The sequence below is a fragment of the Carcharodon carcharias genome, chromosome 15, assembly GCF_017639515.1.
Source record: "Carcharodon carcharias isolate sCarCar2 chromosome 15, sCarCar2.pri, whole genome shotgun sequence".
In the NCBI taxonomy this organism is placed as follows: domain Eukaryota; kingdom Metazoa; phylum Chordata; class Chondrichthyes; order Lamniformes; family Lamnidae; genus Carcharodon; species Carcharodon carcharias.
Genome location: NC_054481.1, coordinates 10,379,946 through 10,395,605, shown reverse-complemented (window position 1 = coordinate 10,395,605; position 15,660 = coordinate 10,379,946). Strand labels below are relative to the sequence as shown.

The 15,660-nt window shown below is 41.0% G+C and overlaps 1 protein-coding gene across 8 annotated transcripts in view; it reads right to left on the bottom strand.

Annotated features, from left to right (window-relative positions):
* Positions 1-15,660, bottom strand: part of mapk8ip3 (mitogen-activated protein kinase 8 interacting protein 3) — a 195,222-nt gene that overhangs the window by 73,206 nt on the left and 106,356 nt on the right. For all 8 annotated transcript variants that reach the window (XM_041206011.1, XM_041206015.1, XM_041206014.1 and 5 more), the window contains 4 exons: positions 12,159-12,225; positions 6,889-7,019; positions 4,148-4,204; positions 1,498-1,674 (listed from right to left, as the gene is read on the bottom strand). In XM_041206011.1, the coding sequence (XP_041061945.1) occupies positions 1,498-1,674; positions 4,148-4,204; positions 6,889-7,019; positions 12,159-12,225 (432 nt within the window). The remainder of the gene's footprint in view (positions 1-1,497; positions 1,675-4,147; positions 4,205-6,888; positions 7,020-12,158; positions 12,226-15,660) is intronic.

Below are 15,660 nucleotides of genomic sequence, written 5' to 3'. Positions count from 1 at the left end.
GAAATACCTTGAGACATTCTATGATGTCCAAGGCACTATATAAATAGAAGCTGTTGCATATCCCCTATACCATAGCACAAATTATGTACACTGCATGCCAACTACACACTCTATGCATCATAATCAACTTAACTCACTTAATTCTGAGTTAACTTCCTTTTTATTTTAGTTTTTATCTTGTATTAGAATGGTGACAAGTCAAGTGTCCTGTGAAATTCTATTTTCCATTCCATGACTGCTCTGCCCGAAGGCAGGTCTTTGGCTCGTTGTTTGCTGATGCTTCAACCTGAGCCATTTCTCTTGGCAGTGGTGGTTTGTCATTGTCTTCCACTCTCAGGGGCAGGGCAAGGGAGGCAGGATCCAAGACTCTCTCATCCAGAATGGGAATCGAATCCATGCTATTGGCACTACTCTGAACCACACGGTAGCTAAATGAGCTTGCTGGCCACCCACTATGAAGTTACAGACAGCCAAATGGATCTGGTTGAGCATCAATCTATTTGTTAATATCTACCCGCAACAATAGATCCATCCAACAAAAGGTGATGAGCAAAAATTAAAAAACAGAAATTTATATACACCAATTTTTTCACTGATACCAGTAATCAAAAGAAAACCACAAAAAGGAATCCACTTCACCGTCATCACAGAGCCCCATGCGCAACATCTAAGGATTCACACATACTTTATGGAATTAGATCTTCAAAGTAGTTTGTGAAATACTAGTTCCTTGACCTACTTGGATCCTTAATCTAACGCCTTGCTTCTCATTTTATTTAAAGAAGAAACTTCCCAATCAGAACTCTTTTTTTTGGAGCTGACTTACAGAAACAATTTCTCATTAATTTTTAACAACCTCTCTTTTTCTATGATTCTATTTGTACATTTTTTTCACTATTCCCATTTAAAGAAGAGTGCTGATTTTATCATCAGGGAAACTGGCTGGGAGGCCTTCCTGAGGCTGACAGTATGAGGAGGGGTTAGACATGCCTATTTAATGACTGCTTCTCAGATGGATGTTAATGCGGTTCCGTCACACTGTCTGACTCAGTATCTGGCTCAGGTGCCTCAATGAACATCAATACTTAAAAATGTTATCAAATCTCAACAAAAAGTACATTTCATAACATTCTGTTTTTAAACACTAATTATCAAATTGGTTCAATCCTTCTTTAGAAAAAGAGTACTGAAGGTGAGATTCCTTCTTCAACACAAGTCCTGATGTTAAGGCTTTTCTCTTCAAGGAAATTAAAATAAATGGCAGCATGACCTTTGCAAACAACCTTTCTTTGACAGTAACCAATTATTACAAATGGAAGAGAAGCAAAATAAATAACAAGCAAAGCAAATGAATAATGAAAATAAAACAGTGAAGATAATGAAAATAAGCCGAAACATATGAAAATCGCAAACTGTGTTAACCCTGTGCCATGGGAGCAGGCTGAATGTGGGTGCTGTACATGTGGGGCAGGCCACACCTTTTAGGCTGTTACTTACTCCTCAGGCAGGAAGTCTATGGCACGTGTTTTGTCTGCAGTAGATAACTGGGACATGGTGTGGCTGCGGCGCTTGGTGAAGCCAGAGGAACCATAAGTGTTGGGAGCAGCATAATGAAGGACCGGTGGCCTCTTTGTTGGCTGGGCAGCAGAAGAAGAGCTAAAGAGACGGCTGAAACTGGAGGGAAAGACAAACAGTAGAATAACTGTAAGAAAAAGAATTAAGTACTAGTTTGTTACTACAGCCCAATGTTTATAATGGTAAAACACATTGATATATTTTATATATGTTTAAAAATCAAAGTATATTGAAGCCCAGTAAAATGAGTTTCTGAAAATAATTTAAAAGGTATACAATTCACCTGCAACATGCAACACCATATTAGTTCCAAGTCACATAATTGAATAACAGAAACAAGCCTGTCTACCATGACACCTGGCTTGACAGAAAGAACTACAGGCTTTCAAATATGAAACAAACTTAATTCTCTCCATCTCCAAAAACTCCATTTGCACCTCTTATATATGCTGGAGTGTACTTGAAGAACGTATACATTTTAGCATTGAGATTGAACTAATAAACATGGAAAGAAGTGTAGGCTATTCAGCCCATTGATGTCAATTCACTCTTCAGCTGGATCAGGGCTGATCTGCACCTTAACTCCATTTGCGCCATGTCCCTTAGTACCCATACCTAAAAAAATTCTACTGGCCTCAGTCTAGAAAATTGACTTAGCCTCGACTGATTTTTTGGGGAGAATGTTCCAGATTTCCACTATCCATTGTGTGGAAAAAGTAACTTCATAATTTCACTATTACATGACTTAGCTGTAACTTTAAGATGCCTCCTTGTTTTGGATTCCCCCAGCAGTGGAAAGTTTCTCTTTATCTACTCGATTGAATCTCTCCATCAATTTAAACACCTCAATTAGATCATTCTTCAAGCCTTTAAAAATGAAGGTAATACAAACCAAAGTTTACGTAACTTTTCTTCATAACTTGACCCTTTAAGCACTGGTATCATTCCAGGGAATTTCCACAGTAGCTCTACCAAATCCAATATATCTTTCCTAAGGACCAATGCCAGAAGGAGTCTGACCAAAGTTCAGTACAACTGAAATATCGTTTCCTCGCTTATGAACTCCTATGCCCCCAAGGTCACTATCCCATTAGCCTTATTGTTTACTTCTTGTGCCTGTGCACTAACTTTTCCTGATATATATATTCATGACCTAGATCTTGGTGTTTAGGCCACAATTCACAGTTTGCAGACTCTATGCAACTTGGAAGCACTGTGAACTGTGAGGAGGAAAGTGTAGAACTTGAAAAGGACATAGACAAGTTGGTGGAATGGGCGGACAGGTGGCAGATTAAATTTAATGCGGAGAAATATGAAGTGATTCATTTTGGTAGGAAGAACATGGAAAGATAATACAAAACAAAGGGTACAATTCTAAAGGGGGTGCAGGAACAGACAGGCCTGGGTGTATATGTGCATAACTCATTGAAGGTGGCAGGACAGATTGAAAAAGTGGTTCATAAAACATATAACATCCTAAGCTTCATTAATAGGGACATAAAGTAGAAGAGCAAGGAGGTTATGTTGAACTTGTATGAGACATAAGTTTGACCTCAGCTGGAGTACTGCGTTCAGTTGTGGGCATCGGACTTTAGGAATGATGTGAAGAAACGGTGCACAAGAATGGTTCCCAGGATGAAGAACTTCAGTTATGAAGACAGATTGGAGAAGTTGAGACTATTTTCCTTGAAGAAAAGGAGGCCAGAGGATATTTGATAGAGGTATTCAAAATCATGAGGGGTCTGGAGAAATTGTTCCCACGAGTGAAAGGATTGAGAACCAGAGGGCACAGATTTAAAGTAATTGCAAAAGAAGCAGAAATGACATGAGGAAAGTCTTTTCATGCAGTGAATGATTAAGGCCTGCAAAACACTGCTGCAGAGTGTGGTTGAGGCAGATTCAATCGAAGCATTAAAAAGGGAATTAGACTGTTATCTGAAAAGGAAGAAGAATGTGCAGGGTTACAGGAAGAAAGCAGAACAAAACAAACTGAATTGCTCATTCGGAGAGTCAGTGCAGAAACGATGGGCCAAATGGCCTCCTTCTGCACTGTACAATTCTGTGATCCGGCATTTCTGTTTCAGTGATTTGTGTTCATAAATACCTAAAGACCTTTGGTCCTCCACCCTACTAATTTCTCACCATTAAGAAATATTCTGATTCATCGTTCTTGGATCCAAAGTGTATGAAGCAACACTGCGTTCTATCTCTGCCACTTCCTTCCTTTCCCCTACCCCACTGAGCCAAACCTCCTCTAAGATTCCCCCATGCGCTAGTCCACAGAATCTCCAAACAATGGGAGTAAAAGATCACAGAGAAATAATCCAGCCTAGATGGTAGTTCACTCTTTTCAGCAATCAGCCAAAAAGATGACAATGGCAACCTGCTAATTTGGTGACATGGCTACTGTGTGTTCCATACAGACTGGAAAATACTGATATTTTACTCACCTTGGAAAATATTACTCAAAAATATAATTTAATCTTCTTAAATTATTTAAGAAACAATGCATTTCAAATGTTTTTTTTTTAAATCTGTTCTAATAGCATTAATCAGAGATTGAAGTACTTACAACTGCCAAATGCCTGATTTTTTCTTCTCCTGCATTGATGGGTACTCTCGAGAAGCTCTAATAAATATTAAAAACAAAACAGTAAATTTCACATTATGTACACATTGTCCTATTTGGTCAACTGACAGGTTGCTTAAAACCGAGGCTGCCATCAAGTAGGATAGGCTGTTAATGAGTGGGTGAAACTTGGTCCTCCAAATCTGCTGGTCATCAGTTTAGAACACTGGAGTATCGAGATTAATTTCCAAGGGAGCTCAAATTATTGCACCAAACCAAACTGCCAAGTCAACCCAAGAACACCTGACAGCTTGAAATGGCAGGGCCATGCTAGCCTACAGTGCCAAGTTAGTCACTGCTATGCTAATTGCAAAAATCAATGCTGGCTGCTCCACCCACAGATTATCCTGCAAGATCTATCAACCATACCGATTAAATCACATATTGGTGTAAACTACACTGATAGTAATGTTAGGCTGTGCAGTATTAAGCTACAGCATAGTTAAGACATTACAAACTGAACTCATACTAACATTATTGTTGGGTTTGCTGCCACAGTACTCTGGCAGCCTACCCTTTTATGTCCCACAGTTTAGAGTCATTGGTCTCTAATTTATGAAAGCTGAAATTGAAAGACTTATATTGAAGGGTGGAAGCTGGCAGACTCCAAAGAATGTCATTCATGGCTCTCAGCAACTCACCTCCACCAATAAAATAGAGGCCTGACTATTGCTAGATAAGAACAGACCATGAACACAACAGGCAGAAGCACATCAGAAAAGTCACGGGTGATTGAAGGCTCTTCAGAACAGCTTCCTCCAGGTACTTTGACTCATCCAGTAGCATCCAGCTTCACATTCAATGCTTCAAATGTCTCAGCTGACACATGCTTCCAAACATTATTTTATATTGTGAAGAAATATTTTCTAATGCCTGTTACAAAATTATTTCTCATTAATTTAAATGTATAATATCTGGTCCAACTTTCCTGGTTTATTTTGAATATATATTCATGGTCTACCCTACACGTATCATTTAATGGTGTCCTTCCTCCCTCCCTCCCCACAGACCTCAATCCTCTCCTTTTTAAACCATGGGGGTTAAAGTTCTCCAATCCTTCATTATATTCCAAATGTAAAGGCTTGAACCATGTCTTATTGTTTTTCTCTACATCCTCTCCAATGACTGCCTATGATTTTAATATTGTGGTGATAAGAAATGAACACCATTCCATAAATAAGATCTAACCAGAACAATGCAGAGCCCTAGTGTAACCTCTGAATATTTGGACAGCAAGGTCCTGACAATATAGCCCAACATTTTGGCTTTCTCCTTCACTTGCCACATTGCGCAGATATTGAAAGTAACGATTAAACCATGATGTTTGGCCCCTTTGTCTCCCTTTGCCAATTCAATGCACTGTTATGATCTTTATTCTTTATAATCAATATTTAGTACTTTACATTTACCAATGTTGAATTTCTTCTGTGCTTTATCTTTGTAGTTATATTACCTATCAGTCAGTAAATCTTGTTATTCCCTCTGATTCTACCTCTCTCGCTATTTTGGTAGCGTCAGCCAATTTGACAATCTTACATTTCGTTTTGATACCCAGTTCATTAATATGTATTAGAAATAACAGCAGTCCAGGTGCCAATCAACAGAATCCCACTTAATACTTCACCCATACTGAGATATTCGCCACAAAACTCATCTATGTTTCCTATTAGCGATATTTGCATCCAATCCTACATTCAACATTTAGTTGAATTAGTAATCTTTCATGTTATACTCGGTCAAAGGCCTTCTCAAAGTTTAAATAACTAAACAATAGTTCCACTATCTACTTGTCTATAACATACTTGAAGGAATCAAGCTTTTTCGAGCAAGATGGTTTCTCACTTGCTCCTACTTTTGACACTTATCTTGGAACTTCTACTTAACTTACATGTGTATTCCTTGGGTGCATAGTTATCTTGCATTATTCAATAATGTGATTTTAAAAATGTTCAATATCTCTCCAATTGAGATACCCATTCCTAGCTAACTTCTCCTGGTTTGACCCTTATTCCTTTGAAATTTTCCTTTTTAAAATCATGTGTGACTCTGGTCACTAAGTCCAAAGGTTTCATTATTTCCATATTATGGCCGTTAACCTATTCTGGATCTCAATGCAAATTAGCCCCGGTAGAATCAATTATATATTTGGTCAAATGGAAGTATGTTTGATAAAAGATCTCTGATTATAATTTGTGCCTATTATTTAGGGGGATGCCTCTGAAAAAGGGAGTAATTGGGGATGAAACTGTTCTATGTCATTGCTGTAGAATGGGCTCACAGCAAATTTTATATCACACATTATTTTCTTTCTCATTGATAAAACTGGCTATCACTACAAGCCACTACACACCATGACTGGCAATGGTCAACTTCGGCCCCAATCCGTTTACCAAATTGTCACACCATGCTATTTATTTCAATATATTGGGAATCAACCACTCCTGAAAGACAATGTGTGATATAAAGGAATGTCTAAACATTAACATCACCAACACATTACACAAACGTTCAGTGAGATTTGCCATGGATCAGCCAGGTTCAGGCATGCATTGTACCACTTTATCCTTGATGGTCAAAAAAAAAGGCAGGACACAGTGTTGGGACAGGAATGAAGACAAAGCCACCACAGAGACTCTGTACAACACATACTTCTCCCATCTATTAGATGGGGTTCACCTTCCCACCTGATCATTTCAGTCCACCTGACAGCCTCCTGCAGCTCCATCAACCTCTCCTTGTATTGGTTGCGCTCCATCAGTACCCGTGCCATCTCCACCCGCGTGAAGCGCCGTCTCTGCGCCACCTGTACGTCATCCTGTAGGTTATGGAAGCATTGCTTCACCAGAACAGAAAAACCAGCACCCTTATATACTTTATTACAGCAGGAAAGTGAATTCAACACATTCAGCAGAACATGCAGCCCCCTCCTCCGGTCTGGAATCCATTTTATAAACATAAAGCAAAAATGAGTACAGGAGGAAGCAGCGTAACTGCAGAACATTCTTGGTCTTTGTTACCTTGCCCCTATGTTTTCATTCTTCTTGTGCCACCGAAAGGAACAAGTGATCTCCAACCACACCTGTCTAGCCAGTTGCTCAAAATGTACATTAAAATAGCCAGAAGGCATGTGTTAGTTGCCATGGTTGACTCGTTTTTCTGATATTCACCTCCTCCCTGTGGGCCTCGTTTGGCAATGGCACCCCAGGGAACCCGGTTGTTTTTCTCCCCTTTCATCGCTCACATCATCACAGTCTCACCTTTAAATGGCCTTCCTTCAGGCACAAGGGCAGAAAAAATGGGTCACAGTGCCTTCATGATTCACACTAACAATGTCACGGGTCCAGCCAACAGGACAACTGTGCTTGCAAGAAGGCGGGCCTCCCTGAAATGTATTCATTTTTATTGATACTTGTATAAATAACTCAGAGAGCGATCAATTTTTCAGACACAGGAGCAAATGAGAGGAGCAGCAGAATATGGGATAAGTCAGAGCTGAAAGAAAACTGTAACTTAGGCAAGATCTGTGTAACACATCAGCCATTTGCTTTTAAAATTCAACTGTGTGCGCACTGTTTTAACAAAGACTGCTCTACTGGACATTAAGCTGCTAATTCTTTAGTCCGCCCACAGCCTTCAGTTTAGTGACGCATCTCACAGAAATGTATTTGTTTGCTTTTTAAGCTTCTGATCCAAATTTTTGATATTTATAATACATACATTGGTCTGCATACCCCACTCCACTGAATCTAATCTGACTTCATGACACCATTATAAACTGGGGTAACTCTCAGTTTAAAATGTTGGCCAATCCAACTTCAGGATTCAAATGGAAATGTGACTGGATGCACTGACACAGGGAAATATTGATGAAAGTTATTACTTTGGGTACAGGCCAAAGACACATGCAGGATTACTGATAACACCCATGAAGTATTTTTTTCATTCCTGGCATAAGATTGCCTTTGACAAGGCTGGCATTTATTGTCTATTTGTAGTTGCCCTTAGAAGGTGGTGGTGAGCTTCAACTCCAACAACGCTGTAGAATTTCTTTGATACAACAGATTGGCTTACCAGGTTATTTAAGAAGACAGTTAAGGGTCAACCACATTGGTGAAGAATTGGGAGCACATATAGGCCAGACTGGGTGAGGATTATAGGTTTTCTTTCCTAAAGGCCATCAGTAAACCAGTTAGGTTTTTAATGATAATCCTCCAACTTCATGGGAACTTTTACTAATACCAGCTTTTTACTTCATAATTTTGTTTACTGAAGTCACATTCTCAAATAGCCATGGTGGGATTAGTCCAGGCCTCAGTAACACAACCCCTGGACTACCACACCAAGTCTACATTGTAGAATATTTCGCTGAATGCCCTCTATATAATTTGTAGAGATAATTTTATTTATTTACAAGAGAATCTCGTACGGATAGGATGGTACAATGGTAACGTCACTGGCCTAGTAACCCAGAGACCCAGGCTAATGCTCTTGGGACATGGGTTCAAATCTCACCACAGCCGGTGGAATTTAAACTATATTTAAAATCTGGAATTGAAAGGTAGTCTCAATAATGGTGACCATGAAACTATCATCAATTGTTGGAAAAACCCATCAAATTCACTGATCCATTAGGGAAAGAAATCTGTTGTCTGACCTACATGTGACTCCAGACCCAAAGACATGTGGTGGAGTCTTAATTGCCCTCCGAAATGGCCAAGAAAGCCACTCAGCTCAACAGCAGTTAAGATGCTGGCTTTGCCAGTGACACCAACATCCCATTAAAGAATTTTAGACTCTATAAATGCGTCAAGGGGTATGGGGAGAGAGTGGGAATATGGTGTTGAGATAAGAGGATCAACTATGATCTTACTGAATGGCGGAGCAGGGTTGAAGGGCCTAATGATCTACTTCTGCTCCTATTATCTATGTTTCTATGTTTAAACACAAGTCTCATTTATTTTTCAAAGAATAGTCATAAATGAGACCTTTTCCTCACATTATCTCATTAAGGGATACAATTACAATAAACTTTGTGTCATCCGGCACTCCACCAACCGAGTGGCCTGCTCCTGCTCCTGCTTCTAATTTGTATGTTCGTAACCGGACTTCTTTACTAATTGGAACGTCTGACAGCTTGATTTTTTTTTTGAAAAGCTGGTCACTTTCAATGTTCAGATAATACATTCTTTAAAAAATATATTGTAATAATAGATTGTAAATTTGCACCGCTTGTTCTTGAGCTTGACATTGAAATTATTAAGTTGTTGGGTTAGTTTTGGTTATTGTGCCTGAACAAAGATATACCTCTCGGAGCAACCGTCAGCGAAACTGACGGTTCAATTTTTTTTCAAAGCCAGCCTGAAGATCTTAGTGTCAGATTGGTCTTCAGCTGTGGTGGTTTTACTGTGATGCCCTGCTGTGCTGGGGTCTTTTGACTACCCAGCTGCTTCCCCTCTCCCCTCAGAGGCAGAGCAGCACCTTGCCACATGTCCAGGGTATTGTAACTCTCCATTAACCAACATTTCTGATTAACAGGCACCACCATTCCCTGAGCATGCCGGATAACAATCATTTTACCAAATGTGCAAATGTAGAACAAGCTGTTTCCAGGCATTAGGTATTTCGAATTCCCTGAAAAATGTCCGATGCAAAGTAATTTTCTTAAAAACCGATGTGTTAAAGACTGGCATCTTGCGGAGGATTTTGCCCCTGGGCTGAGGTCGTGAACCTGGTAGGAAATGAAACTAGATCCACCAGCCGCGTGCCAGTTCCCCAGCTCCATCTCACTTTCGGGCTGTTTTTGTGTGGTGGCGGGGGTGGGGCAGGTGCAGCAGGACTGCTCCCCCACCCCCCACCCGCAACAAGCAGCATGTAGCTCATCAGGCTCGTTAAGAACCTACCGAGGCCAATTAAAGGAGGCTGAGTGGGATTTTCCAGTTGGCTCCAGGTTTCTGCAGGCAACAGGGACCAGTTTAGGTACCTGAAGGCAGCTTCCAAGCGGCAGACTGTGGTGCAGGCAGTGCTCCAGACAGGCCTAGAGGCACCCTCTGCCTGCTTGAGGACGGGGCAGCCATAGGCCGCACTGTAGAATGCCTGGACCTCAAAAATTTGCTAATTGCACGCACCTATCTCAAGTATGTATTTAATGTGGCACAGTAGACTTTTCTGAATATATTCAAACATAAATGTTTCTGATTAATCAAAATGATATTGTGACACTTGAGCCCCTTATTATTCGAGTTTCTCACAGCCAGTACAAGTCATTTACACAAACAGTGCCTGAAATATGTAAAATACCATATTATGTAAAGCAACAAATTAAGTTATGGTCTGCTGTAAATGCTTTGAAAGTTGTTTGAGCTAGTGAAATGTAATGCTTCCACTAACAAATAGAGCTCAGTAGCTCTATTAATGGGATCTGATAGTTCTGGCAGTAGGGTTCGACTTCCATTCAGTGTACCAAATCATTTTACAGATAGAACCAGTTGTTCTCCTGGTTAAATCTGAAACTCCCTCTGGGGTTTGCCTCACACCCTATCTTGCTGACCTGAACCAACCCACAATGAATAGATTTGGCCAGAACCTGACAGAACCATGTTCTGGTGGTATAGCAAGGAGATGGGAAGAGGATGAACACTATTCTTTTTTCATTCTTTCATGGGATGTGGGAATCACTGGCAAAGCCAGAATCTGCTGCCTTTGAACTGAGTGGCTTGCTAGGCCATTTCAGAGGATAGTGAAGAGTCAACCACACTGCTGTGGAGCTGGAGTCACATGTAGGCCAGACCAGGAAAGGATGGACATTAATGAACCAGATGGAGTTTTACAGCATTTAATGATAGTTTCATGGTCACCATTACTGAGACTAGCTTTATATTGCAGATTTATTAATTGAATTTAAATTCCACCAGGTGGGATTTGAACCCATGCCCCACAGCATCAGCCTGGGCTTCTGGATTACTAATCCAGTGACATTACCACTGTGCCACCGTCTCTTCAGCAAAGCCTAGGCCCAGACCCATCCTGCCTCATAGTTGACGGAGAACAGTGTGGTGAAGGGACTGAACAAAGACCCATAACAAGGAACAAACATAACTGTACAGACAAGGTCTCCAATGGACTCCACTACATTATTCAGATCCAAGATTCTCATTTCCATTGTTCTTCATGAAGCTGGGAGAACGGATAGGTGAACAAATTGCAGGAAAATCCTATCACAGTAGGATTATTTTGCTGAGATACAGGCCATGTTTGCTGTTGGGATGAAATGCTTTGTGGCCCTTCCCTTTCTAATGCATTCCAGATCTTACCCTACAGGAATTTATCTTGCTAACCAACTAGGAATAGCAAACAAATTGAGATGTAGTAAGAGATTTGGGAGTCAGACAACTCTCCGCACTTGATTCCTCCTCTTTCAGGTACCCTGCCCCAAGAGGGTGTTGGTGACCATGGACTTCCATTGGATTGGTCCATAATTATGCTTGGCAAAGTTCTGCAGTGGTTTGTCATTGCCTTCTGCAGTACGGCTGACCAGGAAACTTTCCTGCTCTTACTGCCTGCCATAAGATTCACAGATTGATAATCAACCTGTTTGACCATGTTATGAACACACCTTCCATGGCCATCCAGTCCCGTAATGAGACTTGAACACAGACCTTCTGGCCCAGAGGTAGGGATGCTACCCACTGTGCCACAAGACCTCCTGCACTTGATTGTGCGTCCAAAGGGAAGTGTTGGAATCTAACTCTTACCAGCACCTGAATATAAGAGTCACTCATCTTTTGTACATACAAAGACTGGGTTAACAATGTACTTTCTTAGTTAATGAACATGCTCAATCAACTGTAACTGTTAAGATTTTTCTTAGCTTGTGCTATTGGAACCATTACACCACACCCATTACTATCTGGCTGAATAAGCACTGACAATCCAGTACACAATATCGAGAACTTACGCTCACGTCCTCCAGCTCCTCTTTGCCTTCTTTATTATTCATGGCCACGATAGCTTCTGATTTAACCCTAGAAAACATAGAAGTACATTACAGACAGGGAGAAGCTCATCTGATGATATGAGAAGTCACTGCTCACAGTTCAAAGAGAAAAACAATACTCCCCTCATTCATTCCGATCTATTCAGATTATCCATGAACAGATAAAACATGACAGGCTGGAAACTGTTGAGTGCCTGGTTGTGAATCATGTTTAAACACACTGCAGTCATGGTTTACAATCACTCCCAGGAATACATAAGCTGTACAGTTTTTACATGTTTTATTATTTCAAGTTTTTAAGTTACCCCACATATTCCTCTTGCTTCTAGAATGTTTTGCTGGAGTCAGAAACAGAACTAGAGAAAGTTTTAAATCTAAGTCGATATAAAGAGAAATAAAAACATTTTTAAACATCATAATGTTTTAACTGCTGTGTGGACTTTGTGACACATTTTAATTGTGTATATTGGTCTAATTAAGGTTTCAAAATTATTTTATCTCTTTTTTTTCTACTGAATCCTAGAATTAAAATGTCTTCCTTCCTCCTTGCTTCAAAGTATAAACTTCAGTAAATTAGAGGAAACTGTCACTGTTGCCATAAAGTAAACAGCCAGAGAACTAGTGAGTTACTTTTGATGTGACACTATGGTAATATTAAAATCACCCCAAAAAACTCTCTGGGATGAATTCTTGGGCCCCACGGAGATTGGGAATGGAGGTGGACAAGGCCTGAAAATTATAATGCTGGACGGCACGCCAGTTTCCTGAGTCTGTTCCTGACGTCCGACATTTTGGCTGGGGTAGTCTAATAGGCTCGTTAGGAGCCTCATTAACCAGGGGTTAAGGAGGCTAACTGGGCTTTTCCGGTTGGCTTCCATTTTCCAGATGTGAAACGGAGAAGTTAACTTCCTAGAGGTGGGTTTTCAGAAGCAGGCCTACAGGCCCTCCCTGCCTGCCTGGTGCAGCCAAAGGCTACCCTGTGGAGGAGGGGTTTCCCTCCTGCCCACCAAAACCACCCCCGCCCCGCCACCACCACCACACCCTGCCCAGTTACTTATTACTACAGCCAGCTGGAAGTTGGATTGGCCCTACAACTTCAAGAGCCTGCTTGCCACCATTAATTGGACAGGGAACCCATCTCCCTGCCAATTAAAGGGCCGCCCAGTCAGTGGTCGATTCATCCCAGATGCAGGATCAGGAACTGGAAACAGTCACAGCTCATATTTCTTGCCTCGGGGTGAAAATCAGCCTTCTATTTTAATAAGTCAATGTAAATTTGACCCGAGAAAATTTTTTCTTTTATTCCTGTTAATAAAACTTTTTCTTTTAATGTTTAAAATCCCAGAAGTGTTACTGGACTTCTTACTGCTGAGAACAGCACGTCATCTTCTCGTTTTCAGAAGAGAAAAAAATAAGGGTATGGCCCAAAGGTCAGGTTTCTCTCTGGGATTTGGTTCGTGCTGCAATTAACACCAGCTGTGGTCTCAACACTTCCTGACTCCTCAAAGCCTGTCTGCCATCTACAAGGCACGTTAGGAGTGTGATGGAATACTCCCCACTTGCCTGGATGAGTGCAACTCCCACAACACAGAAGGAGCTTGATACTGTCCAGGACAAAGCAGCCCACTTGATTAGCACCACATTCACAAACATTCACTCCCTCCACCGCCAATGCACATTAGCAGCAGTGTGTACCATCTATAAGATCCACTGCAGGAATTCACCAAGGCTCCTTAGACAGCATCTTTCAAACCCATGACCACTACCACTTAGAAGGACAAGGGCAGCAGGTAGACAGGAACACCACCACCTGGAAGTTCCCCTCCAAGTCACTCACCATCCTGATTTTGAAATATATCGCCATTCCTTCACTGTCGCTGGGTCAAAATCCTGGAACTCCCTTCCTAACAGCATTGTGGGTGTACCTACACCACATGGACTGCAGCGGTTCAAAAAGGTCACTCACTACCACCTTCTCAAGGGCAACGAGGTATGGACAAGCCCACATCCCATAAATGAATAACAAAAAAAAAGTCTTATGGAGGTGTGTTGTTGCCAAATATTAAATTTCAATTTAATTTGCTGGACTTACATATGGAACATTTTAACAAAGTTTTAATTGTTAAAACAAAGACACTGACTTAAGATGGCTGCCAAAGGTCACCTGACATGCCTGTAACTGCAAGTTGGTCAAGTTTCTGGAAGCTTCCAATGTGGATTACAAACAGGACATACCCAGACAACCCTCCTGTGGAATTTCATTCCTGCTAATGTCTAGTACTGCTTCAAAGGTGGACTGAAACTTAAAATGGCTGCCACTATTTGCATCACAGCATAACTACATTCCACTCCATCAGGCTGGACACAAAGTCTACAGAGACAATGGCTACCCTGCAGGTGCTGATATTTTCTTCCTAGCTCATTACACGGAAGATTGAGTCATTCAGAAGTGATGGCTTGGGTATTTAAAAAAAAATCCTCTTGGCCTTAATACAATAGCAAAGGTCTATCCAAACATGTGATAATCAATTACCTTTTGTGGAATACCCAATCATCACAGAGAGAGAAGTCATGTGATTGAATCCACCTTTTTGAATTTTCTTTTATTACAACCCTGCTTGCTTTGGCGCAGTCTCAAGGAGGAACATCTGAAAGCAGCAAAAAGGTTGCTTGCCTCTCCCTCTCTTTCAACTAATTTGGACGCTGGAATTGCTTATTGTGGACAGAGAAATACTAAAGACCACCTCAAATTCCACAGCAGTGTTTTCAGGAGGAAAACCCAAGGACTACAGCTTTAGGAACTGCCTCAGCCACAAACAACTGCACCAAGGACTCACAATCAGTGAATACTATTTATTTATTTGCCTTTTCTTGTTGAACCTTAATTTGGCTGAAAGTTAAGATCCCCTACTTCAGTACTGCAGAAAAAAAGAGACATGATGAAGCTTTTCGTCTTGCACTCCTCAGGACACTTCACAAGAATACTAATATAAGGAGAAAACAACAATTTACGCTACATGATGAGAGTGTTGATTGGTTGGCAAGTGGCGTTGCCATGGAGAATGCACCAGTTATGGTGACTGTTAACTACCAAGCATTATTTCAAATTTAAACCAGGCAGCTTGACCCTTGCCCTGGTTTAAATTTCAAGCAATGCTTGGCAGTTAAGTGTCAGTCACTGTCACTGGTGCCACTCACCACCAATGCAACACCACTTGCCAACCAATCAGCACTCGCTTGGAGTATTGTGTGCAGTTTTGGACTCCTTACCGAAGAAAGGATATACTTGCCACAGAGGGAGTGCAACGAAGGTTCACCAGACTGATTCCTGGGTTGGCAGGATTGTCGTATGAGGAGAGATTGGGCCGATTAAGCCTGTATTCACTGGAGTTTAAAAGAACGAGAGGGGATCTCATTGAAACGTATAAAATGCTGACAGGGCTGGACAGACTAGATGCAGGAA